General features: G+C 46.6%; 1 protein-coding gene across 5 annotated transcripts in view; it reads right to left on the reverse strand.

Moving 5' to 3' along the window:
* Positions 1-14917, reverse strand: part of DTX1 (deltex E3 ubiquitin ligase 1) — a 37482-nt gene extending 22565 nt beyond the window's left edge. For 2 of the 5 annotated variants that reach the window (XR_010910501.1, XM_060785427.2), the window contains exons 1-2: positions 14341-14909; positions 12969-13980 (exon numbers count right to left, since the gene is read on the reverse strand). Coding sequence is in view for 4 of the 5 variants with exons in the window: in XM_060785427.2 (XP_060641410.2) it covers positions 12969-13227 (259 nt within the window). In the remaining variant the exon portion in view is untranslated. Of the gene's footprint in view, positions 1-12968; positions 13981-14201; positions 14284-14340 lie in introns of those variants that run through there. The other 3 variants (XM_067473274.1, XM_060785430.2, XM_060785429.2) reach the window with 3 other exon arrangements.
* Between the last annotated feature and the right edge of the window lie 12290 nt (positions 14918-27207).

Genomic DNA, 27207 nt, shown 5'->3' on the forward strand with positions numbered 1-27207 from the left:
TCCACACAACCCAATATCTCAGAATATCAAGGCAGAAAATCCCACATTATCTGAGTGTGGACTCGGGGCCCTTCTACACAGCTCTATATCCCAGAATATCAAGGCAGAAAATCTCACATTATCTGAGTGTGACTCAGGGACCTTCTACACAGCTCTATATCCCAGAATATCAAGGCAGAAACTCCCACATTATCTGCTTTGAACTGGGATATCTGAGTCCACACTGCCATATATTCCAGTTCAAAGCAAAAAATGTGGGATTTTATTCAGCTATGTGGAAGGGGCCTCAGATAACCCAGTTCAAAGCAGATATTGTGGGATTTCCTGCCTTGATATTCTGGAATATAGGGCTGTGCAGAACAGCCCTCTGTCTAAACATGCAAGCAATATTAAGGAATGACCCCAGATTTCTCATAGTGCTCTTTCACACAGCATAACTCGAATGTGATGATTCCGCTTTAACAAAACCAAACTCCTTATGATCAACTACATTTCCAAGTGTAACATCAACTGGGCTGTTGTAGGTTTTTCGGGCTGTCTGGTCATGTTCTAGAAGCATTCTCTCCTGACATTTTGCCTGCATCTGTGGCAGGCATTCTCAGAGGTTGTCAGACCTCACAACCTCTGAGGATTCCTGCCGCAGAAGCAGGAGAAATGTCAGGAGAGAATGCTTCTAGAACATGGCCAGACAGCCTGAAAAACCTACAATAACCCAGTGATTCTAGCCACGGAAGCCTTCGACAATACATGTAGCATTAACTGCCGATGGAGGGATGGTTGAATGGAAAACATTATGGCAGACAAAAAGGTCTGATGTGAACATCTCCAAATGGGCAGCAACACATGCTGAGAAAACCTTCTGGCTCTTCGGTGGAATTCACCGTACCTTCCCCCAACAAGCATTCATTTTGCTGCATCAGGTCCTGTCAGTTCCAAAACTCTCCCCCTGCAGCCAAGAGGCTTTGCCAATTTGGACCAGGTTGGACTTAGTCACACGATTCCCGGTTTGTCCAACCCATCCATTGTTCTCTCCCACCTTCCTCTGAACGTCAGGAAACTCAGAGAGGGAACAGCCCGGGATGTCCTTAGTTGATGTCACCCATCGGCCTCATCCCATTTCCATTTGGGAGTCTCCCAGCCTGCAGCCATATCCGAGTCTATCTATCTGTTAAGGTCGCCAGACTGAAAACAAGAGAGGTTTCCTGTAGCTTTAATGGTTGTGAGGAAGAAGGGATTTCAACAGAGAAATCCCCATTTCTCCACAACCACTAAAGCTACAAAAGCCCTCTTTTGTTTTCAACCTGGGATGCCTCTATCCTATGGGTGCTTGTTTTGAAATTTGTACATATATGATGCTGGCTTTAGCCTATAAAGCCCTAAACCAGCGGTTCTCAACCTGGGGGTCGCGACCCCTCGGGGGGTCGTTTGGCCATTTTCTGGGGGTCATGAAGCCTCATTGGCTGGCCACGCCCCCTCCAAAATGGCGGCCGACCCCCTGAGACAATGGCACTCCTGGTAGGCTCTTCCTCCTGATCTTCCCAGAGATCTGTGGGTCGCCTAGGCCACGCGCGAAGCCATCTGCCCATCCCTCACCTCCTTCTGATGGCAGAAGGATGTGAACAATGGGCGAGTTGCTCCGCAGGCGCCTAGGCCGCGCGCGAAGAAGGTAGAAGGAGGCGAGGGATGGGCGACTGGCTCCGCAGGCGCCTAGGCGAAGCCATCTGCCCATCCCTCGCCTCCTTCTGCATTAGAAAGGTTGAGAATCACTGAACTATAAGATCTTATTTTCCCAAACTCCACAACGTTCACATTTGGGCATATTGAAGATTTGTGCCAAGTTTGATCTAGATCCTCCATCATTTGAGTCCACAGTGCTCTCTGATGTAGATGAACTACAACTCTAAAAATCAAGGTCAGTGCACACCAAACCAGTATTTTCTGTTGGTCTTGGGAATTCTGTGTGGCAAGTTTGATTAAATTCCATCGTTGATGAAGTTCGGAATGCCCTTTGATTGTAGGTGAACTATAAGTCCCAGCAAATACAACTCCCAAATGACAAAATCAATCCCCTCTCAATCCCACTAGTATTCAAATTTGGGCATATCAGGTATTTGTGCCAAATTTGGTCCAGTGAATGAAAATACATCCTGCATACCAGATGTTTATGTTGCAATTCATAACAGTAGCAAAATTACAGTTATGAAGTAGCAATGAACATAATTTTATGATTGGGGGTCACCACAACATGATGAACTGTATTAAGGGGTCATGGCATTAGGAAGGTTGAAAACCACTGCTCTAAACGGGTTCCAGCCCAGCCTACCTGTGCGAACATATTGCCCCTTATGAACCATCACAGAGATTAAGATCATCTGGGGAGGCCCTGTTCTTGGTCCCACCTTCTTTGCAAGCATGGTTGCTGGGGACAAGACAGGGCCTTCTCAGTGGTGGCCCCTGGGTTGTGGAACTCCCTTCCTAGTGATATCAGGGCAGCTCTCTCCCTCTTAGTATTTAGAAAGAGAGTCAAAACCTGGCCCTGGGAGCAAGCGATTGAAAAATAGAGCAGTGCAAGAATGTTAGTATGAAATATGTGCAATTTATGGTAAATAAAAAAAAATTAATGAAAAATATATAGTGTGATTGGGAATGGCATTTAATTTCATTGTATGATGTACAATTACAATAACTTTAGTCTATTCTATTCTATTGAAACGACATGGCACAATGCTGTGAAATCGTTTCACAAGGTCTTGAGCCTTCTCTGCCAAAGAGTTTACCAAACTACAGCTCCCAGGATTACATAGCATTATGTGGAATCAAACTGGATTAATTCAACAGTGTAGATGCACTCCTAGAGATGGTGATAGAATACATCGATGTTGTTAAAGGAGGTGTACCTCAATACAAAACCAGGCAAATAAATGTACATGGCTCTTTAGCCAAAACTAACCTTCTGGTTAATGCAATAAAACATTAATGACAACTTTAATAACTTTATTCTTATATCCCGCTTCCATCTCCCCGAAGGGACTCAGGGGACCAAGCCCAATATAAGCAAAGGTTACAAGTAACCCAATTAAAAATATATAACAGCCAACTTTATTAAAACAATAAAAGCAATAAAATGTAAGACATCATAAAACATAAACCAAGCAACAAACAACCAACAGCCAAGAAAAGTGGGCATGTGCAGATTTGAGACAAATGGGGCAGGTCAAGGGCTTGTGCAAACACAAATTGTAGGGCCGGGGCTAGGACTAAAGTGCTGGAGATCCAACAAAAAAAGATTAGGGCTAGGCAGACTTGATCAGTAGCTAAACCATTAGTCAAAGGCACATTGGAACATCCAAGTCTTCAGGTCTTTCCGGAAGGTGGACAGAGTGGAGGCTAATCTAATCTTCCTAGGGAGAGAGTTCCAGAGCCCAGGGGCCACCAAAAAGAAGGCCCTCTCTCTAGTCCCCACCAACTGTGTTTGTGACGGAGGTGGGAGCGAGAGAAGGGCCTCCCCGGCAGATCTTAATGCTCATGCCTGTTCATAGAGGGAAATACAGTCATGAAGATAAGCAGGACCCGAACATAGACTCTGTTATTAACATATATACTAGCGTAGAAGTCTAGAAGTCATATATAAGTGGGCCAAAATTATGGGTTTTAATATGACTGATGGATAATTTGAGGATCATTCCATACAGAGGGGAAAGTGCCAATACCAACTCAGGGGGGAGCTGCCCCAGATGCCACAGCCCTTTTTTTATTTTAAAAGACCTTGGTCCAAGGACCAAGACAGTGACATCTCCGGCCCACCCCTGTTCGGATATCAGCCAGCACGCCAACGCCTTAAATCAAGAAATAGTTTTCTAAGATCTACAGAGATACTTGCAGGAACACCTCAGCAAGCAAGAGTCCAAAAGTAGCCGCTAAAACCTGGAACCTCAATCCATGGCTGATACCAAATGAGAGACTCCCTCCTGGGCACAAAGAAGACTCAACGACTTGGAAGGCGCTGAACAGACTGTGCTCTGGCACCGTGAGAGCCAACCTTAAGAAATGGGGCCACAAAATGGAATCCACAACATGCAAGGGTGGAGGAGAGCAAACCACAGACCACCTATTACTATGCAGTCTGAGCCCTGCAACATGCACAATGGGGGATCTTCTTGTAGCAACACCAGAGGCACTTCAAGTGGCCAGCTACTGGTCAAAGGGCAGTTAATATAATGCCAATTTTCCAAACTTTTTTAAATACACTACAATTGTACTCTTGGTTCATTCCTGATACAATAAATAAATATTTTAGAAGACCAGTAATGGTACCATAGAGAAGAGCACAGCTTCTTTTTGGATGGACTGAGCTCTTGCCATTTACCACTCTGCTCAAAGAAGAGGATGGTTCCTTAATGGATAAGAGTGAAGGTACAGTAGTACAGTACTCACGTTGACCCATGGATCAGTCGACCCAGGTTTTGAGATCAATTTATGAGCTAAAATTACTAGACACATATACGATAATTTCAATTGGGGCCAATTTATGAACTAAAATGGTAAAACATCAAACATCCAGGCATTCCCTGGGCAACGTCCTTGCAGACGGCCAATTCTCTCACACCAGAAGTGACTTGCAATTTCTCCAAGTCACTCCTGACATGGGTGAAAAAAACCCCTGAAATTATTATACACAAGTATATATGATCATTACAATTTCAGTCCAAATCCCTAAAACTGGCTCAGAAGCAAAAGTCAATGGTGTACATGTACCTAAACCCCAAACGAAACATAACTGCTGATTTATAGCTGGACTCAAATCCAAGTGCAAATGGCAGCCCCTTCAGGAAGTCATGGGCATATGCCCAGTGGTGCCAACTACCAGTGCCACCTCCTTGTGGGTCTGCCTGCTGAAAGACAGAAGCATAGTCTAAGGCCTATGCCCACATTGGCAGGCCTGTCCATTCTCTTCTAACTCTATGACTCTATGTGCCAGCTCCCTGGCTCTGCATCTCTTTCCTCCCTGGGTCCTGCTGATGGTGCAGCCGGAGCACAGCAGGCTATGTACGCAATCAATAATTATGTTTGAAGTGTTACGTTAACTGTGCATCCCTCCCTGGGGACTCATAAAGCTAAACGGCCATACGCCAGCGGTTTCCGCGGTGTTTGTTTTCAACCAGGCGGGCTTGGCAGGCATCCGGGCGGCTGGTTCCCTCCGCCGTGTGCCGCACTGCCAAGCAGGAAGCTGCAAGGAAGGCAGCCCACAGAGGACGGACTTTTCACTCCTCCACGTCGCCCTCCTCCTTGTGTGCTGTTCCGGACCCGCCAACATTTAACAGAGGAAAAAACAGGAGGATTGCGGCCAACCAACATCCGTGTATGGCCAATATGGCACATGCTGTTCCAGGAGGAAGAATACACAAGTTGGAGAGGATGCTACAGTTTGCTTTTACCAGAGTCTACTGGGAAGGAGAAAATGCCACCTTCTTATATTCTACAACTGTCTGGTAGGGACAGTCCTGACTAATCCTCTGTCTTCCCACTTTCCCCCTGCTTTGAAAATAATGGATATACTCGTGTATAAGTCTATCTCATGTATAAGTCTTTATCAAATTCAATGCTGGATATGAACTCAAACCCCAGGGAACACATGAATGCCGATTTACAATTCAATTCAAATCCACATGCAAATAGCAACAGTTGATGCCAACTCAAAATTTTAGACTTATACGTGGATATATATATATATATATATATATATATATATAGTATCCCAGTTTTCTTCTCCCACTTTCCTCCTTTGTCCTCAGCTAACTTCAATTGCTGCAAACTGAGTTCAAAGTGTAACACTAGGCTACACTTAATGATTTCAGCAAAGAGAGAAGAGAGGCAGGAGTTGAATCGAGCCCTTCCACTAGACACAGTTAAAAGCAAACTGCTGCAGCATCCTCAAACTTCCCCCATGTTTGCCATTCAAACCACACGATGGCCCCCAAAGTGCTGTTTTCCACCTGTGAAACGACACAGGGCATGGCATTGGCACGTGGAACAGAGCTGGGCTCATTTCTGGCTGGTTTGTTGACATAACCCGGGCATGAAAAAAGAACGAGTCAACAAAAGAAAAAGAATATGCCCTGAGCTCTTCCTGTAACAAGGCTGCCAAGGCTTTCGCTTGTGAAAAGGAGTTTGCATAAAAACGATGACAAGGCTTTGTTTGAAAACAGTATGTGCCGCTCGACGGACGCTGAGTTCACAGCGGACAATAATCATAGACTTTGGGCTGAGATCACAAGTGGAAATGTTCCACACAGGCATGCAAGTTATCTCAATCATTTGTACAGCAGCAAACCTGAAAAGGTCAACTAGTATTATGGTATGGCTCCTATATCCACTGGGGATACAGACCTGGACTTATTGTGGAAGTGCAACCATGTAGAGAAGAGTAAACACTATTGAACAATTTCTAAGTCCTCTAGCACATAGCTGATGATGGTGGCGATGATGAATGCTCAGTTTTCTGATTGTACAACTCAGCTCTTGATGGCAAAAATATCAAAAGTGATCCTTTTAAAACACTTTTAGGTGCTTTTCTTTGTCTTTTCCTTTTTGTCAGGCCCTTTCATCCAATATAATTATAGCATCATGATTCCACTTTAACTGCCAGGGCTGTGTCCTTTTTACAATTATGGGGTTTGTAGTCCATTGAGGTGCAAGAGATGCTCTCTGGCTGAGACATCTAAAGACCTCTCCCTAAACTACAAATCCCAGACTTTCCTAGTTTGTTGCTGTGGCATTTAAGATAGAATCTTAGCCCAATTTTGGCCTAATGTGGAATTGCATTTTGTGGACATTTTGTTCCATAGGTGTAAGAGGTAGAGGACCTTGAGTTGATATGGCTTCAAGCTCTCCTTCCATTTACTCTTTTTGCCAGGAACCATGCTCCGACGCTCTGCGCTGGCATCCCAACGGCACATGAATGCCTCTGGTCTCATTGTCACTGGGGAAGAAACTGTCCTGTGAAAAAATAACAGTCCCCTTGCCGATTTGTCCGGCCCGATTAATTACTGTAATTAGGGCAATTCATCAAGGGCCTCCTGAGCCATTTGGCACAAAAACGCAGAAGCATCGGGGCACTGTGTCAGCGCTTTGTGCAGAGGCGGAGGGCTGGGGAGGTGCCACATTGCATCAAGCCGTCCCGTTCTAATGCCAAGCTGGTGCCAGGTGGTGAGAGAGACTTCTGTCCAACTGACAAAATGAGCTGTGACAAGTAGGAACACCACCAGGACAAAGGAGGGCTTAATCAGGAAGGGCATGCGGAAAGAGCACATGATCCAGCCCATGCTGGGACTCCCATGAAAAGAGGCAGGGTTTCTAGTCCTTATGGGTGACAGTATTTGAAAGATCAGGGCCAGGATCTTACTTACGAATTATTTTCACTATGGACTATATGTACACTCATGTATAAGTCAAGGGCAGGGTCTGAGGTCAACAATATGGCTTTTGAATTCACTCATGGAGAAGGGTCATTCCACGGAGATGGGAGAGCACCAGTGCCATTTTCCCCATCTAGCCATTCAAAAATGGAGAAAATAGAGAGGAGACAATGCTTCCTTCACTTTCTCCCACAACAGACTAAGCTCTTGCCTTTCATCACTCGAGACAGAGAGGGGGACGGCTCCTTTTTGGAGACGAGAACTTGATATGGACCCATGGATAAGTCATCCCAGGCTTTTTGGGTTGGGGTTTTGTTGGACTAAAATATCTAGACTTATACATGAGTATATCAGGTCATCCATCTCTAAATTTCTTCTCTCTCTTTGGGCAATTGTTTTCCTTGCAGCAACAAAGCCTCTCCTAACCAAGCCCTTTTCAAAGGCTATCTTTGACTTATTCTTCACAAAACGTTTAAAGATGGCATTTGCCACCCGGTGTCCACAACATCAGATACTGGGAAGCTTCCACGTCAGGGTGAGCAGGGTCCAAAATAAGCTGGGATAGATGTCGATGCCTAGGATTTCCTTGCTTTGGGTTGCCAGGTCCCAAGGCACCTACATCTCAGACCTGCCAGGAGAAGGAATCATATATCATGACAGGAGGCCAGGATCAATGCTGGGAGATTATTTTCCTCCTGTATCTGTCCCTGAGCCAGCAGGAACCTGTTGGGCCCCGAAAATACCTTATTAGACTCTCAAAAGCTTCCAGAAAACCCCGTCAAATGACTCCAACTCTCCTGGTTCAGCCAGTTAATCCTCGGCCTTCTGGAAGGGTCAGCTTGAATTGAGCCACCACCGAGACGAATGTGTCCTGGATGTCTCCAAGGTCATCTTCCATTGAAAGGGATCCGGAAACAGCAAAGCAACTGGAAAGAATCCAAGGAGAAGGCGAACCCCATCCCATCCCTTGACCACTGCATCCAAAACAAGGCTTTCAACCTCGACTGAACTCTTTTGGCCAGGAAACAGGTGGATAGATTTTGGACATGGGGTCAACGTCAAGCAAGGCAAGACCCTGCCCTGCCCTCACTTGGGCTGGTCCCAAATCCACGCTTGGAAGGAAGTAGTGACAAACCACTTATAATTAACCCTGTCCTCCCTGAAAAATGACACCACTAAGTTGAGTTGTAACTCAAGAGACCTGGTGTGGTTTGAGAACTGGGTTCGAACCTGATCTGCGGGATTTAAAAATCAAAGAAGAACATTTGGGCTTCTATGCCAAGGTGGGCACACCTCCGCCAGACACTCAACCTCAAAAGGAAGGCATTTAATGAGACCAGAGTAATTGAGATGCCCTGAGGACAAACAAGATGGAATCAAAGGGAAAAGGCAAGGAGGGTTTGGAAGGCCTGGAGTTGTCAGAAAGCATCGCCCATGTAATCCATACCTTGGGAAAGGCGTTGGTGTCCAAGGGTTTGGGGAAACATAGTGAGCTCACACCAGGAAAGAGGGAATTGCCTCCTCCCGGGTACATCTATGTTTTAAAATGAATGCCGTTTGACCATACTTGAACTGCCCTGTCCCAGTGGAATGGGATTGCAATGAGCTGGGGCAGGGGTGGGTGGATTTGTAGTTTTACAAAGTCTTTCGCTTGCTCTGCCAGAGAATGCCAATTACAACTCTCTTGACAGATTGATAGACAGACAAATGATAGGATTGAAGGATGGAGGAATAGATTAGAATAGATAGATGGATAGAAAGAGAGAGAGAGAATAGGATGGATGGATGATAGGATAGAGAGAGGGTGGGCAGTGTATTCTGAAAATAGGTTTGGCCATTGGCAAGACTGCTCCAAAGCACACCAGGCATTTCTCATGGGCATCAGGAACTCCTGAGGCACATCAGGCATTGGCTGCTTCTGATGTCCACTGGGCCTTTCAGTTATTTATTTATTTATTTATTGTCAGGAGTGACTTCAGAAACTGCAAGTCGCTCCTGGTGTGAAAGAATTGGCCGTGTGCAAGCTCCTCATGTGGGGACATGAGAGAAGCCTCCCACAAGATTGGTAACACATCAGAACATCCGGGCCTTTCAGTTGTACATTGGGAACTGATCTGGGCACCAGGTCCTTCTGATGCCCACAAGGCACGCTGGTTGAGCTCCATCCAGCACTGCTTTGCTGGCATCTGGATGAGCATTGGGGAGCACATCAACGTGCATTGATGCCTGCTGTGGAGCATGGGTCATGCCACTGTCAACCATGGTACAGCAGATGCCCATACGTTGCAATACTATGGTGAATGTGGGCTTGGCAAAACAACTCAGTTCAATCGGCCGCAGGGAAAGGTGTCTGCTCCAAGCAAAATACCAGCCTATGTCTCATGCCAAGGTATCACTGTAGAAATAATCTTGGAGTGTTTGAGACCTGAATGGCATGGAATGGGAACCTTTTGGGATGCTAAGAGATCTGAAAAGTAACTTTTGGATGGCGCTAGGTAATGCTCCTTTGCAACGCTGGTGATGTGAGGCACGACATCTGTTTTTAATTGGGAATTAAATGCCATAGAAAACTGCTCCGGCTTCAATATCTAACCCCTCTTTCAACCTGAAATGATGTTTGATCCAACCCAAAATGATATGTTGGGTGTGCCATCTGAAGCAGAAAGAAACCGTAATGCTGGCGATACAATACAGATGATGCTTTTCAATAGGATAAGATGTGTTTGGGTCATTATTTTGTATTCGAAAAACCTTTGGTAAATATACACCTGTTCTGTCCAATGTGACAGGGAATTTCATAGCCATTTCCTCCTGCAAAAAGCCTTCCCTTCCAGTTGGCCATCTTCTGCTACACACAGATGGATCTTTTGCAGACGCCGACGTCAAGGCAAGGTATTTTTGGAAAGACATCCAAGCCTTTGTTCCTATCCCATCGACTTCCTCCTCCTCCTCCTCCATTTCTTTTCCTTATAATCAGACTGTCAACAATCTGATGAAAAATAGTATTATTAGATTGTCGGTCTTCGGCAGGGCCGTTTGTCACCGGGGTTGTTTTATTTCTGAGCAATGCCATGTATCTCAATGATGCTGGGAGAACGAGAGGAGGGAAATGGAGAGGACAAAATGGCATTTTGTTCTATCCTAGTTACTCCAAAGGAACTAGTTATAAATATGTTATTTGTAACTCAATGCTCCCTGGATAATGAGTGAGGCCCCAGAATTAGAGGACTTCAAACCAAGCCTTCCTCAAACATTGCATGGATTTCAAAATGGGACACGAGTTCAAGAGACGCTAATGGGTCCCAGGGCAGATTTTATGAGCTGCTCAATCATGCTACCTTTTAGATAGATAGATAGATAGATAGATAGATAGATAGATAGATAGATAGATAAGTAGGTAGGCAGGTAAGCAGGCCACCTGGGAAACAGAAGCAAAAGGCGACAGTCCAATGGATTTAGACCTGACATCCAAACAACACAAGGCTCTGCAGCTTCCTGGAGATCTTTTGGTCTCATTTTTCCTCCAAGGAGCTCTGGATTAACTCCCTTCTCACCCCTAATGTGTTTTATCCTCACAACATCCCTGTTAGGTAGGTCAGGCTTCAGGATAGGACCAATATACAGTCATCCAGCAAGCAGGAATTTGAACCGGGGTCTATCCAATGTTGGTGATGTTCTGTCACCTTCATATACTTACCATGACTGCTGGGAGACTCAACATGTCCCGTCTTTAGGAAACAGAAAACACTCTGCACATGCTCATATGAATTATTATTATTATCATCATCATCATTATTTCATTCAAGTCACCTCTGATCCTGCATTCAAATTCAAGTCAGGTTACTTCTACGACGATTACTACTATTATTTAATTCAATTCATCTCTGATCCTAGTGTTCAAATACAGGTCAGATTATTATTATTATTATTATTATTATTAGTAGTAGTAGTAGTAGTATTAAATGAACTCCTATGATGATGGTGATGATTTTCAAGTCAGCTCTGATCCTAGCATTCAAACTACAGGCCCTGCGTGTATGGAGACTCAGTGTGCCCTGTCTGTGGTAAGCAGAAAGTACTTTGCACATGCTCAGACGAACTCCACTATTAGTAGTAATAGTATTAGCAGTAGTAGTATTTATTTCAAGCCAGCTCTGATCCTAGAATTCAAAACACAGGCCCTGTATACATACACTGCTGCCTGGAGATTCCATGTGCAGAAAGCACTCTGTAAATGCTCAGGTGGGCCATTATTATTATTATTATTATTATTATTATTATTATTATTATTAAAACCAGCTCTCATCCTAGCCTTCAATATACAAGTCCAGAGTATTAACCCTATGCTACGTTCCTCAAACTGGGGAAATGGAAGAAACAGAACAGGACAGTGATGAAGCTGTGTGTTTCGAGGCAGCAGCCAAGCCTTTTGTGGGGCCATTTATCTCTGGCAATTCTGAGATCAAGATGCTTATGGGGGAAACAAAGGTGTCCTGGGAAGAAATACCAGTCAAATGCCGTGTTATTCTGCTGCAACAAAACAGAAAGATGTGCAGACTAAGTTTTACCTGTTTGACGATTGGCCCCTTATCTACAGATTGCTGGCTGGTGGAAAGTATTGAGCTCCTCGTGTGGCATTATGCATTCATTGCCCTGGTGTTCAATGGCAATCTAGCAAGACACCCCAGATGCCAATGAAGGCACAGCTTGACACACATGTAACCCCCATGATGCCCATGGGCATACATTTGGCACCACTGCTGATCCACATACAATGGCTCCGCAATACTGTGTTGGCCAAATAGATCCAATTGCTAGATTTCTACATACAGGGAGATTTTGCCAATTCAACACACATACCCAAAGGTTGAAACCAATGAAACGAAGACATTTGCAAGAGATGAAGAGGATGCTGAGCAATGTTCCTCATGCTTCCTAATAGAGTGGCACAAAGACTTTGGGCACCAACTCTTGACTGCCCCCAGAAAGATCACTGACCGGTTCCTGGACCTTAGGCCAAGTCCAAAGGTTTCAGGAGTCTATGACTGCAACTCAACTTCAAACCAACCCCGTGGATATGTGGCAAAAAATTACAAGAAAAGATAGTCCCTTAAACACCAGATCTGCTGGCAAATATACCCTGCTTTCCACTACCCTAGGACTGTTTATCCACTGCTTAGAGCCATGTGAACAAAACTGGGCCCAAACTGAAAGCAGAGCACCTTGAACTACAGTTGCAACCAGTCCAACAAATAGAGCCCAAACATCTGGAGGTATGTTCAGAAAAGCTGGCTCAAATGAGAACATAAAATCCTTGCATGTGACAATCTAGCATGTCAGGGAACATGGTTTCCCAAAACACCTATTTATCTAGGTGCAGGGAAGGAAAGTTATTTTGGTTTTTTGTCCAAAAACAATATATGCCTTCAACTGAGAAGTGACATAGGTCACAAAAGGCTTTATGCTTTGGTTCTATTACTGAGTGCCTGCGCTGGCAACTCAAGGCCCACGTGGGGCCAGCCCAGCCCCTGCAAGTGCTCCCCTTCCGCTTACCTGTGTCCTGCCGGAACTGGTGCATGGACTGCAGGTCGATGATGTATGGAGAGAGCTGGGCATCCACTTGCCCCAAGACCACGCTGCCCCGGGCATCTTCCTTCAGAATGTTCTCAATGTGGTGGCACACAGCGGCCGTGTAAGGCCTCCAGCGCCCGTGCTCATTCAGCCACTCCCAGACCACCACACGGGCCACGTTGCTGGGAGGGAAGCCCAGCCCATTGGCCAAGACCAGGGTCCCAGTGCCAGGCCGGGCCATAGTGCCAGCTCTGGCAGACTGGGCATGGGGGGAGGGCTCAAAGAGTGGGCATCAGTTCATGGTCCTGGGGCTGGTGAGGTCCACCATGCATGGTGGGATCCATGGACACCTCGAGGAGAGCCACGTCCAAACTTTTCCCCTGCGGTGGTGCCAAGAGTGAAGCCCTGATGCCTCGAAGCTTCACGTCTGAGTCTGGTGCAATCCTGAATCGAAACTCCAGGAGCAACGCTCTATTTTGAGGCACGGTGCCGTCAGGGACTGTGAGCCCACGAGGTTGAAGGCCCCCTCAAATGTGACGCCACATCCTGGAGTGGCAATGAGGTGGCATTGCCACTATCTCCCCCCAAAGGAAAGATGGAAGCCTGGCTTTCTCTGGATGATGCTCCCCAATCCTGCCAGTCAAATGCCACTTGGATTTTGACCCTATGGCCCAGTCCAAGGAAAAGGAGATGGATGGAGGCAATGGGATGCCCGTTGGGGCAAAGTCTGAGCCCACGGTGCTCGAAAGGCCTCCCCAAGGCACCCAAAGTGAGTGATGCTGCCAGGGATGCTGCTTCCGTCAGGAGGGTGGCATCCAGAGGCCGAAGAGGGGTGTTGGCATCTCTTTGACGACGACCTCGTTCTTGCTCAAGCCCATCACTGCCAACGGCACTGCTGCTTGCCAGGCTGTGTCATCCTTGTTTTTCCGCAGCCTGGTCCCTTGGTCTGGGTCTTGGGGGCTCCTCGGCTGATGCAGAGAGGGAGGAAAAGGATCTGAGGACGAGAAAGAGGCACCAATGAGGTCTCTCCCCAAATCTCCCCCTGCCCCAAACCCCACCTCTATTCCCAAGCACCTCCCTACTTCTTTCCTTAGCTGGGTCTCTCTCCAGCGACTGGGCTCTATCTCAGACCAAACCTTGCCTGGTACCCTGTTTGGTCTTCCCAAAGAATGACCCACTGCCTCTCAAATCTCCCCAAATTACAGAGCCTTGTACCTCCCTTTTATTCCATCTGCTCCATCCTTGCCTTTGTCTGTCAGCCTCCCTAAACCCCCGACCTCCGGAAAAGGCTAGGAAAAGGGGGCAACGGGAGAGCAGCAAGACACCCCTCTTTTCAAAATTGGTCGCTTCTTACCTCCCTGGCTGTGCTGTAGAATGGGGAAAGCTTATTTTGGAAAGAGGGGAGATGCAGACGAAAGAAGGGAAGGCTTGGGAAGCTCAGCAAACCGGTGGGGTGTTGGAAGAAGGGCTCTCTCTTCCTCTCCCTTCAATCCCAAGGAGGTGGGAATGGGGGCAGAAGGAAGAGGGGTCTTTCCTCTCCTCTGGCCCCCCAATGCAAACTCCAAAAGTGGGGAAAGAGGTCTCTCCTGCCTTCCCCAAAGATGCGCCCCCCCTTCCTTGCTGGAGCCGGTCTGTGCGTAAAAACGCACGGTTTGGAGGCGAGGAGGGAGAGATGGAGGGACGAAGGAGGGAAGGAAGGAAGGAAAGGGGGGTCAAGGGGAGGTTTGGGGGCGGAGAAGGAGGGAAGGAGGGAGAGGGGAAGGAGATGCCCCCCTCCCACAGCAAAAGAGGGAAGAAAGGGAGGCAAATCCGCCTCCTGCGCTTGGCAACCTGCCTCCAGGTCTTTGCTGCTTGCCTCAACCCAAAGGGATGGCGCAGGCTGGACCCAGGAAAGAAAAGGAAGAGGAAAGAAAGAAGGAGGGAAAAAGAGAGGGATGAAGGGAGGGAGGGAGGGGGCACCCTTAACCCCACCCCCGGAGGCGGCCAGGAACCGCAGCGATCCGCTCGCCAAGTCCTCCTCTGCCTCCACCTCTCTTTCTTTCCAGGAGGGATGGGAGCCAGGTTTCTTTCTCTTCACCTCGAGGGGGCCTCTGAGCACGTACAGAGTGCCTCCAAAAGGAGAGCCATCGAGGGAGGGAGGGGGAGAACTCTGGAGGGCATCCCCCCTCCCCAACTGAAGCGAACGCAAGGGAAACTGAGGCTGGGTCTACACTGCCTTCTATCCTGGAATCTGATCCCACTGCCAGATCATCCAGCTCAAAGCAGACAATGTGGGGGTTTGATGGCAGTGTGGATGGGGTGTGAATCCACAGCCCCTTCCAGTCATTTGAAACTCTTGGAAGGTTGCAGCAATATTTATCAAATTCCTTGCCTAGGGCCATGGGCTTCTCCAGTTGGAAGGAACCCCCAAAGGCCATTCAGTCCAACCCTCTTCTCAAAAGGAGACTCTATCAACACCATTATTATCATCATTGTTTTTCTCGAATCTTCAAGTTGGAAGGCATCCCCAAAGGCCATCCAGTGCATTCCCCTTCTCCAGGGCAGGAGGACACCATCCAAGCCTTCCAAGGAGACTGCCACCCAGCCTCAAGGCCTCCACAGAAGGAGACCCCATCAACACCGTTGTTATTATTTATCAAATCCTCAAGTTGGAATGGACCCCCAAAGGCCATCCAGTGCAGCCCTTTCTCCAGGGCAGGAGGGCACCATCCAAGCCCTCCTGAGAGGCATCAATCCAGCCTCAAGGCCTCCACAGATGGAGGCTCCATGAACACCACTGTTATTATTATTTATCGAATCCTTCATTTGGAAGGAACGGTCAAAGGCCGTCCAGTCCAACCCCCTTCTCCAGTGCAGGGAGACACCATCCAATCCCTCCCAAGAGATGGCCATCCAGCCTCAAGGCCTCCACAGAAGGAGACTCCATCAACACCACTGTTATTATTATTTATCAAATCCTAAAGCTGGAAGGGACCCCCAAAGCCCATCCAGTCCATGTCCTTCTCCAGTGCAGGGAGACCCCATCCAAGCCATCCCGAGAAATGGCTATTCGGCCTCAAGGCCTCCACAGAAGGAGACTTTATTAACACCATTGTTGTTGTTGTTGTTGTTATTGTTATCATCATCATCATCATTATTGGTTGAATCCTCAAGTTGGAAAGGAGCCCCAAAGGCCGTCTAGTCCAACCCCCTTCTCCAGTGCAGGGAGACACCATCCAAAGCACTCCAGTGAAATGGCCATCTAGCCTCAAGGCTTCCACAAAAGGAGACCCCATCAAGAATGTTATTTGTTGTTGTTTATTCGTTCAGTCGCTTCAGACTCTTTATAACCTCATGGACCAGCCCACGCCAGAGCCCTCTGTCAGCCATGGCCACCCCTAGCTCCTTCAGAGTCAAGCCAGTCACTTCAAGGGTACCATCCATCCATCTTGCCCTTGGTTGGCCCCTCTTCCTTTTTCCTTCAATTTTCCCCAGCATCATTGTCTTCTCCAAGCTTTCCTGTCTTCTCATTATGTGGCCAAAGCACATCATCTTTGCCTCTTTGCCTCTAATATCCTTCCCTGCAATGAGCAGTTGGGTTTTATTTCCTGGAGTATGGACTGGATTGATCTTCTTGCAGTCCAAGGCACTCTCAGAACTTTCCTCCAACACCACAGCTCAAAAGCATCTCTCTTCCTTCGCTCAGCCTTCCCTATGGTCCAACTCTCGCATCCATAGGTTACTATGGGGAATATCATTGCTTTAACTATGCGGATCTTTGTTGCCAGTGTGAAGTCTCCACTCTTCACTATTTTATCAAGATTGGTCATTGCTCTCCTCCCAAGAAGTAAGCGTCTTCTAATTTCCTGCTACAGTCTGCGTCTGCAGTAATCTTTGTGCCTAGAAATACAAATCTGTCACTGCTTCCATGTTTTCACTCTCTATTTGCCAGTTATCAGTTTTTTTATGTTTAACTGCAAGCCAATTTTTGCACTTTCTTCTTTCACCTTGGTTAGAAGGCTCCTCAGCTCCTCCTCGCTTTCAACCATCAAAGTGGTATCATCTGCATATCTAAGGTTGTTAATGTTTCTTCCAGCAATTTTAACTCCAGCCTTAGATTTGTCAAGCCCCGCACGTTGTGTGATGTGTTCTGCATGCAAGTTGAATAGGTCGGGGGAGAGTATACAGCCCTGCCATACTCATTTCCCAATCTTGAACCAGTCGGTTGATCCGTGGTCTGTTTTTACTGTTGCTACTTGGTCATAATATAGATTCCTCAGGAGACAGACAAGGTGATTTGGAATTCCCATACCACCAAGAACTTGCCACAATTTATTATGATTCACACAGTCAAAGGCTTTAGAAGAGTCATCATTTATCAAATCCTCGAGTTGGAAGGTACCCCCAAAGGCTATTCAACCCCCTTCTCCAGGGTAGGAGGACATCATCCAAGCCCTCCCAACAGACGGCAATCCAGCCTCAAGGCCTCCACAGAAGGAGATTCCATCAACACCATTGTTATTAATATTTATCGAATCCTTGAATTGGAAGGGACCCCAAAGGCCATCCAGTCCAACCCCCTTCTTTGGTGCAGGGAGACACCGTCCAAGTCCTCCTGTGAGTTGGCCAGCCAGCCTGAAGGCCAACACAGAAGGAGACTCCATCAACAGAGTTGTTATTGTTATTATTTATTGAATCCTTGAGTTGGAAGGGACCACCAAAGACCATTCAGTCCATCCCCTTCTCCAATGCAGAGAAACACTATCCCTGCCCTCCCGGGAGATGACCATCCAGCCTCAAGACCGCCACAGAAGGAGACCCCATCAACACCACTGTTGTTATTATTTACTGAATTGTTGAGTTGGAAGGGGCCCCCGAAGGCCGTCTAGTCCAAATCCCTTCACCAGGGCAGGAGGACACCATCCAAGCCCTCCCAACAGATGGCCATCCAGTCTCAAGGCCTCCACAGAAGAAGACTCCATCAACACCATTTTTTATTAATATTTATCGAATCCTTGAGTTGGAAGGGACCCCCAAAGGCCATCCAATCCAACCCCCTTCTCCAGTGCAGGGCAACACCATCCAAGTCCTCCTGTGAGTTGGCCAGCCATCCTCAAGGCCAACACAGAAGGAAACTCCATCAACAGTTATTATTGTTATCATTATTGTTATTATTTATTGCATCCTTGAGTTGGAAGGGACTACCAAAGACCATCCAGTCCATCCTCTTCTTCAGTGCAGGGAGACACCATCCAAGCCCTCCCAGGAAATGACCATACAGCCTCAAGACCACCATAGAAGTAGAATCCATCAGTACAATTGTTGTTATTATTTATTGAATTGTTGAGTTGGAAAGGAACCCCCACAAAGGCCGTCCAGTCCAAATCCCTTCACCAAGGCAGGAGGACACCATCCAAGCCCTCTTGACAGACGGCTATTCAGCCTCAAGGCCTTCACAAAAGGACATTCCTTCAACACCATTATTATTATTGTTATTGTTATTATTATTATTATTTATCGAATCCTTGAGTTGGAAGGGACTCATAAAGGCCGTCCACTCCAACCCTTTTCTCCAGTGTGGGGAGACACCAATGAAGCCCTCCTGTGAAACGTCCATCCAGCCTTAAGGCCTCCACAGAAGGAGACTCAATCAACACCATTGATATTATTGTTATTGTTATTGTTATTATATATTGAATACTTAGTTGAAAGAACCCTCAAAGCCCATACAGTCCTCTCCCTTCTCCAGTGCAGGGAGACACCATCCAAGCCCTCCCGGAAGATGACCATCCAGCCTTAAGACCTCCACAGAAGGAGACTCCATCAACACAATTATTGTTATTATTTATCAAATCCTCGAGTTGGAAGAGACCCCCAAAGGCCATCCAGTCCACCCCTTCTTCATTATGGGGAGACACCATCCAAGCCCTCCTGAGCTATGGCTATTCAGCCTCAAGGCCTCCACAGAAATAGGCTCCATCAACACCACTATTATTTATTGAATCCTCAAATTGGAAGGGACCACCAAAAGCTCTCCAGTCCAACCCCCTTCCCCAGTGCAGGGAGACACCATCCAAGCCCTCCTGAGAGATAGCCATCCAGCGTCAAGGCCTCCACAGAAGGAGACTCCATCAACAATGTTGTTACTATTATTTAACAAATTCTCGAGTTGGAAGGGACCCCCAAAGGCCATCCAGTCCAAACCCCTCCTCAGTGAAGGGAGACACCATCCAAGTTGTCCTGTTAGATAGCCATCCAGCCTCAAGCCTCTATAGAAGGACATTCTAGCAATACCACTGGTATTATTATTTATTGAATCTGTGGTTGGAAGGGATCCCCAAAGGCCATCCAGTCCACCCCCTTCTCCAGGCCAGTACACCATCCAAACCCTCCTGACAGACAGCCATCCAGCCTCAAGGCCTTCACAAAAGGAGATGCCATTGACACCATTATTATTAATATTTATCAAATCCTCGAGTTATAATAATAATAATAAATAATAAAACGTTATTTATACCCCGCTACCATCTCCCCAAGGGGCTCGGTGCGGCTTACATGAGGCCGAGCCCATAGAACAACAACAATAAAAGCAATAACAAAACATCAATACAAAACAATCAAAATAAATCTCATAAACAAAAAATAAACAATAAACAGTAACAGTAACAACAAGCATTTAAAAACCTATGACTGGGCTAAATGTGATAATTAAAAATTAAAAATAATGCTAAATCAATGATAAAGTGCATTTAGAAGACCTATTGCTGAGAGTATTTCCTTATTCTGGGAAGGCACACTGGAACAACTACGTTTTCAGGCTCCTCCTAAAGTCTGCCAAAGTTGGAGGGGACCCCCAAAGGCCATCCAGTACAACCCCCTTCTCCCGTTCAGGGAGACACCATCCAAGCCCTCCCGTGAGACGGCCATCCAGCCTCAAGGCCTCCACAGAAAGGGACTCCATCAACACATTATTATTATTATTATCATTATTGTTATTATTGATGGAATCCTTGAGTTGGAAGGGACCCCTAAAGCCCATCCAGTCCATCCCCTTCTCCAGTGCAGGGAGACACCGTCCAAGCCCTCCCGTGCAGGCATGTAGCAGGGGGGCAGGGTTTGGGGGGCTTCAGCCCCCCCACCGAAATTCTCATGGTGGTCCGCAAGAAGGCCTTACTGGTTCATTATTTAAACTGTTATGTTTATTCATATCATGATCTGATCACCATGCTCAATATATCCCATATGTATGGGGGTATTGGGGTAACGATACAAAAGGTTTGCTAGGGCAGACCCTTTTTCACTCAGACTCACCCCCCCCCCCCCCCGCCGAAACAAAATCCTGGCTATGGGCCTGCTCCTGTGGATGGCCATCCAGCCTCAAGGCCTCCACAGAAGATGACTCCATCAACTCCATAAACTCAATCGAATCCTCAAGTTGGAAGGTACCCTCAAAGGCCATCCAGTCCAACCCCATTCTCCAGTGAAGGTAGACACCATCCAAGCCCTCTTGAGAGACAGTCATCCAGCGTCAAGACCTTCACATAAGGAGACCCAGTCAACACCATTGTTATTATTATTTATTGAATCGTTGAGTTGGAAGGGACCCCCAAAGGCCATCCATTACAACCCCCTTCTCCAGTGCAGGGAGACAGCATCCAATTCCTCCCAGTAGATGACCATCCAGCATCAAGGCCTTCACATTATGAGACCCCATCAACAATGTTGTTATTGAACATATCGAACTAAGATATGGAAACGAGGAAAGGGAAGGCAAGTGGAGTCGAGTACGAAGGGGGGGGGGGGAGAGAAAAATAGAGAGAAGAAAAAAACATAGAGCTGCGATGGGGTTAGGTAAGAAGGGGGTGTAGAATGGAGGATGAGGATAAGTTGTGTGTGTGTGTGTGGGGGGGGGGGGGTAGGCTTCCAGTCCATTCCACAAGAAGCTTGTGTTCTTTTAATATAATATTCCTTTCGTCTTCCATCTTCTCGCTACATTCTTATCTTAGGTCTTGTATCTGAGGTGAGATTTTTCCTTTCTTCTTCTTCTTTTATTTTGTTTTTTTATTTTTTTATTTTCTTATTATTTGACTTGTTATTTTACTTCTTCTTCCTATTACTCTACTTGATAGTAGCACTTAGATAAATTTTCCTGGAGATGAGCTGTTAGGGACGACCAATCTGTCTTGGACCTATTTTCTGTATCTTGTAGTAGAAATGTGAGCGAGTCCATATCTTTGTAATCTAATAATTTTATCAGCCAAGTTTCAATGATTGGAGTTTCTCTCTGATGCCATTTCTGGGCTATAACTGCTCTTGTCGCCGCAGTCAGGTTAAAAAAGAAATTGTCCTTATTCTTATCTATATTAAAGTCCAACAAATTAAGTAAATAGTATTCCAGCTTCAGTTCGAATTTCATTTTTAATATTTCTTTGTGCATGCTCATGTACTTTCTTCCAAAATGTCTTAATTTCTTTACAACGCCAACAGGCATGGAAGAACGTCCCAGAGTCTTCTCTGCGTTTTCTACATTTATTGTTGTTATTCTTATAAAATCTTGCTAGCTTCTGTGGTGTTAAGTACCAGCGAAAGAATAGCTTGTACCCATTTTCTGTAATAGTCATAGATCTAGGATGCTTCAATTTGACTTTCCAAATTTTCTCCCAGTCATCTAGCGCAATGGAATGGCCAACATCCACCGCCCATTTGATCATATTTTCTTTCACCAGTTCAGTTTCGGTCTTCCATTCTATCAATTTTTGGTATAACATCTTTATTATTTTCTTTTCCCTCTTCATGACCAAGTTCCAGATTAATGTATTGACAAAGGCTTTCACTGGGTGGTTGTAGGTTTTTTTTGGGCTATATGGCCATGTTCTAGAGCAGTGGTTCTCAACCTTTCTAATGCCGTGACCCCTTAATACAGTTCCTCATGTTGTGGTGACCCCCCAACCATAACATTATTTTCGCTGCTACTTCAGAACTGTACTATTGTTTTGCTACTGTTATGAATCGTGATGTAAATATCTGATATGCAGGATGTATTGTCATTCACTGGACCAAATTTGGCACAAATACCCGATACGCCCAAATTTGAATACTAGTGGGGATGGGGTGGGGTGGATTGTCATTTGGGAGTTGTAGTTACTGGGATTTATAGTTCACCTGCAATCATTCTGAACTCCACCAATGATGGACTTAAACCAAACTTGCCACACTGAACTCCCATGACCAAGAGAAAATACTTGAAGAGTTTGGTGGGCATTGACCTTGAATTCTGGAGTTGTAGTTCACCTACATCTGAAGAGCACTGTGGACTCAAACAATAATGGATCTGAACCAAACTTGGCACAAATCCTCAATATGCCCAAATGTGAACACTGGTGGAGTTTGGGGAAAATAGATCATGACATTTGGGAGTTGTAGTTGCTGGGATTTATAGTTCACCTACAATCAAAGAGCGCTCTGAATCACACCACCAATAGAAATGGGCCAAACTTCCCACACAGAACCCCCATAACCGACAGAAAATACTGGAGGGATTTTGGATGAACTGACGGTTATTTAGGAGAGATGTAGTTCACCTATATCTAGAGAGCACTGTGAACCCAAATGACTATGCCAAAGGGATTTATAAGACCATCAGAAATATGTGTTTTCTAATCGTCTTTGGCGACCCCTCTGAAACCCTCTCGTGACCCCTCCAGGGGTCCCGACCCCCAGGTTGAGAAACTGTTCTAGAGGCATTTTCTCCTGACGTTTCACCTGCATCTATGGCAAGCATCATCAGATTGTTTCTTGTGATGTGAAGTCATGTTTTGCACCTTCCCTGTAGCTTTCCTTGATTTGTAAATAATGAAACCAGGATAGATCGTATCCTTCTGCCCTTATTTCATCTAGTGATTTCAGTGTCCAATTATTATTCTTTTTGCTCAATAAAAAATTGTAATTTGGCCACTTTTCTGAGGGAATCTCTCTTTTATGTCGTGCTTCAATGGGAGACAGCCATAGGGGTGTTTTGGTATATAATCTATTCCTGATTTGAGATTTTTTTTTCGACTTTTTCCTTATGGTACCAAAGGTAACCATGCCAACCTTGACGGAGATCTGCACCTTCCAGGCATAGAATTTCCTTCTTCGTAAGAGTGGCCCACTCTTTTACCCATGTCAGTGCGCAGGCTTCTGAGTATGCTTATAAGCAGGCATGTAGCCGGAGGGGGGGGGGGGGCTCGGGGGGCTTCAGCCCCCCCCGAAATTCTCATGGTGGTTCGTGAAAAGGCCTTACTGGTGCATTATTTAAACTGTTATGTTTATTCATATCATGATCTGATCACCATACTCAATATATCCCATATGCATGGGGGTATTGGGGTAATGATACAAAAGGTTTGCTAGGCTAGACCCTCTTTCACTCAGACTCAGCCCCCCCCCCCGAAACTCACCCCCCCCGAAACCCCCCTGAAAAAAATTCAGCCCCCCCTCCCCCCCGAAACGAAATCCTGGCTACGGGCCTGCTTATAAGTCAGGCAGAGCTAGACTTCCCCTTTTTCTGGAATCAATTAGTACCTGATATCGGATCCTTGCTTTCTTTTCTTTCCAAATACATTTTTAGATTATCTTTCTTCCACTCTTTAAAGAAAAAAAATTGTTCTTGATATTGGTATCATTTGAAATAAAAATAACATTTTCAGAAGAACACTCATTTTTATAACAGCTATCCTTCCTAGCAAAGATAAATTTAGGAATTTCCAACTCTCTAATTTTTTCTCTCGCCTCCTTCCAGGTTATTCGTAGTTGTTTTTTAAGAGTTGTGAGTTATGCACTGTTATTTGGATGCCCAGATATCAGATAATAATAATAATAATAATAATAATAATAATACTTTATTTGTACCCTGCTACAATCTCCCCAAGGGACTCGGTGCGGCTTACATGAGGCCGAGCCCACAATACAACAGTAAAAACAATAACAACAGTAATACAAAACAATAAATAAACTCATAAGCAAAAAATAAGCAATAAATATTAACAATAACACAATCACGTTAAAAACCTATGGTTGGGCCAATGTAATAATTAAAATATTAAAAATAATGCTGAGCATGACAGGTGAAGTATGACAAGGATAGAATTTTCAGAGATGGATAGGGCATACAAACACTCCTAGATCACTAACAAAGTGCATTTAGGGACATATTGCTTGGAGTTTCCTTATTCTGGGAAGGCACACTGGAACAACCATGTTTTCAGGCTCCTCTTAAAGACTGCCAGAGTTGGGGCATGCCTGATGTCCTTGGGGAGTGAGTTCTAGAGTCGAGGGGCCACCACCGAGAAGGCCCTCTCCTTTGTCCCCACCAATCACGCCTGCGATGGAGATGGGAGCGCGATCTGGGCCTCTCCAGATGATCAAAGAGGTTGTGAGGGTTCGTACACAGAAATGCGGTCACGCAGGTAGGCGGGTCCTAAACTGTTTAGGGCTTTGTAGGTAAGAACCTGTACCTTGAATTGGGACCGGAAAATGAATGGCAGCCAATGGAGCTCCTTAAACAGAAGGCTTGACCGCTCCCTGTAAGGAGCACCAGTTAACAATCTGGCCGCCGCCTGTTGAACCAATTGAAATTTCCGGGCCGTTTTCAAGGGCAGCCCCACGTAGAGTGCATTACAGTAGTCCAATCTGGAGGTGACTAAGGCATGGACCACCCTGGTCAGATCCGCCTTCACGAGGTACGGTCGCAGTTGGCGCACGAGTCTTAATTGTGCAAAGGCCCTCCCAGCCACTGCCGACACCTGAGCTTCAAGCATAAGTGATGAGTCCAGGAGGACACCCAAACTGCGGACCTGTGACTTCAGGGGGAGTGCAACCCCATCCAACACAGGTTGCCACCCTATACCCCGATCTGGTTTACGATCGACCAGGAGGACCTCTGTCTTGTCGGGATTGATTTTCAGCCTGTTCCTCCTCATCCAGACAGCCACAGCAACCAGGCACTCGTCCAGCACCCGAGGGACTTCCTTGGAATTAGATGGAAAAGAGTAGTAGAGTTGCATGTCATCTGTGTAGCGATGGCATCCAACTCCAAAACTCTGGATGACCTCTCCCAGCGGTTTCATGTAGATGTTAAAAAGCATGGGAGACAGAATGGAGCAGGTGTCTCCAAGCTTCACCATCTGGGAACGGCCGTCCAGGAAGGACCGGAGCCACGACAGAGCCGTGCCTCCAAGGTCTATCCCGGAGAGACGTCCCAGAAGGATACCATGATCGATGGTATCGAAAACTGCTGAGATGTCCAAGAAAACCAATAGGGTCACACTCCGCCTTGTCCAGCTCCCTACGGAGGTCATCCACCAAGGCGACCAAAGCCGTCTCGGTGCCGTGACCAGGTCTGAAACCATACTGTGACTGATCCAGATAGTTGATATCATCCAGGAAACCCTGGAGCTGAGAGGCGACCACCTGCTCCAACACCTTGCCCAAGAAAGGAAGGTTGGAGATTGGTCTATAGTTGTTCAAGACCGTGGAGTCCAGGGAGGCCTTTTTCAGGAGTGGTCTAACCACAACCTGTTTTAGTCCAGATGGGAAAATCCCTTGCTCCAATGATACATTAATGATCAACACAAACCAATCAATCAAACCACCTTTGGCCGATTTAATTAGCCAAGATGGGCAGGGGTCCAGAGCCGACGTGGTCACCCTCACAGCCCCAAGGACCTCCTCCACGTCCTCAGGATGAACAAGCCGGAAAGAATCCCACAAAACCTTGAGATTTCCTCCATTTGCACTCTAACCTCCTTCTCGTGCGCTTCATCACAGCCAACTCCCCAGTGAACCAAGGAGATGGTGTGTCTCTGCGCAATGAGATCGGGCATTCGGGAGCGATCATGTCTATCACCCTGGCCATCTCACTGTTATAGTGGTCGACCAGGGTGTCGACAGGATCGCCAGGCTCCAAGACAGGAAGAGCCCCAAGATTCCTCAGGAATCCATCCAGATCCATCAGTCTCCTGGGGCGGACCATCCCTGCGAAGGTTAGACGTCACAGCAAGTCTAAAACTGATCAGATGATGGTCAGACCATGACAATGGAAGAATATTTTGCTCTTCCACTCTGACCGTTCCGCTGTCTGCACAAAAACTAGGTCGAGTGTGTGTCCAGCCTGGTGGGTGGGTCCAGATATAACTTGTGATAGCCCCATGGTCATCATGGTGACTATGAAGTCCTGAGCCGCTCCTGCTAATGAGGTCTCTGCATGAATGTTAAAGTCTCCCAGCACAATCAAGTGCTGGGAGACCAGAGCCGAATTGGAGACCACGTCTGCTAGCTCAGGCAGGGAAACTGCTGAGTCACGGGGTGGACGGTACACCAGCAGAATCCCCAAGCTATCACGGTTTCCCACCCTCAGGTGAACATACTCAAACCCAGAAGATTGCGGGACAATGCATCTGACCACAGCGATGGACTGCTGAAAGACTACTGCGACCCCTCCTCCCCACCCCCCAGACCTAGCTTGCTGGTGCACCCCGAAACCAGGCGGGTACACCTGGGTGAGATTTACCCTACCCAACTTGTCCAACCAGGTCTCAGTGATGCAAGCCAGATCCGCCCCCTCATCCAGGATGAAGTCCTGGATGGCAGCAGTCTTTCCATTGACAGATCTGGCGTTTATCAGCAAGACCTTAAGACCAGGGGGTTCTGTCATGGAGTCTACCACTTCCTACCTTCTCCAGGGTCGCAAGAACTCTGTTGTGCTTCTCCCTGGGATGTTGGTGACCAGCAAATCTCCTCCTCCACACAACCTGAATGGTGCCCGGCTCCTCTGGATCCCTCCCCCCCAAGAATTAGATTCAGCTCTCTAAAGAAGGGGAGCTGGGGCGTGATTTCCCTTGGGGGTCATATAAAGATGTTTCCGATGTCAACGTAGAGAGGGAATCATCAAGGGAACTAAGAGGGCTAAAAAGAGGGAGTGTCCTTGGGCGGGAGAGTGTGGCCGATTGACAACGAGTACAGATGGGGTTTCAAACTGATACTGTGCAGATGGGGGGGGGGGGGGGGGTCCTAACCGGTGAGCTATTTGTGGATTTATCACTGGAACCAGATGAAACATGGCGAGAAGGTTCCACTGTGTCAACAAGGGAGCGAACATAGGGATCCACAAACACCTTTCTGATGGTAATGCCCCATTCTTTTAAGCAAGATTGAATTGCTAACAGCTTGCCGAGCCACGAATTTTCTTCAGGCGTAATTAGAA

Source organism: Anolis sagrei, chromosome X (assembly GCF_037176765.1).
Source record: "Anolis sagrei isolate rAnoSag1 chromosome X, rAnoSag1.mat, whole genome shotgun sequence".
Lineage (NCBI taxonomy): Eukaryota > Metazoa > Chordata > Lepidosauria > Squamata > Dactyloidae > Anolis > Anolis sagrei.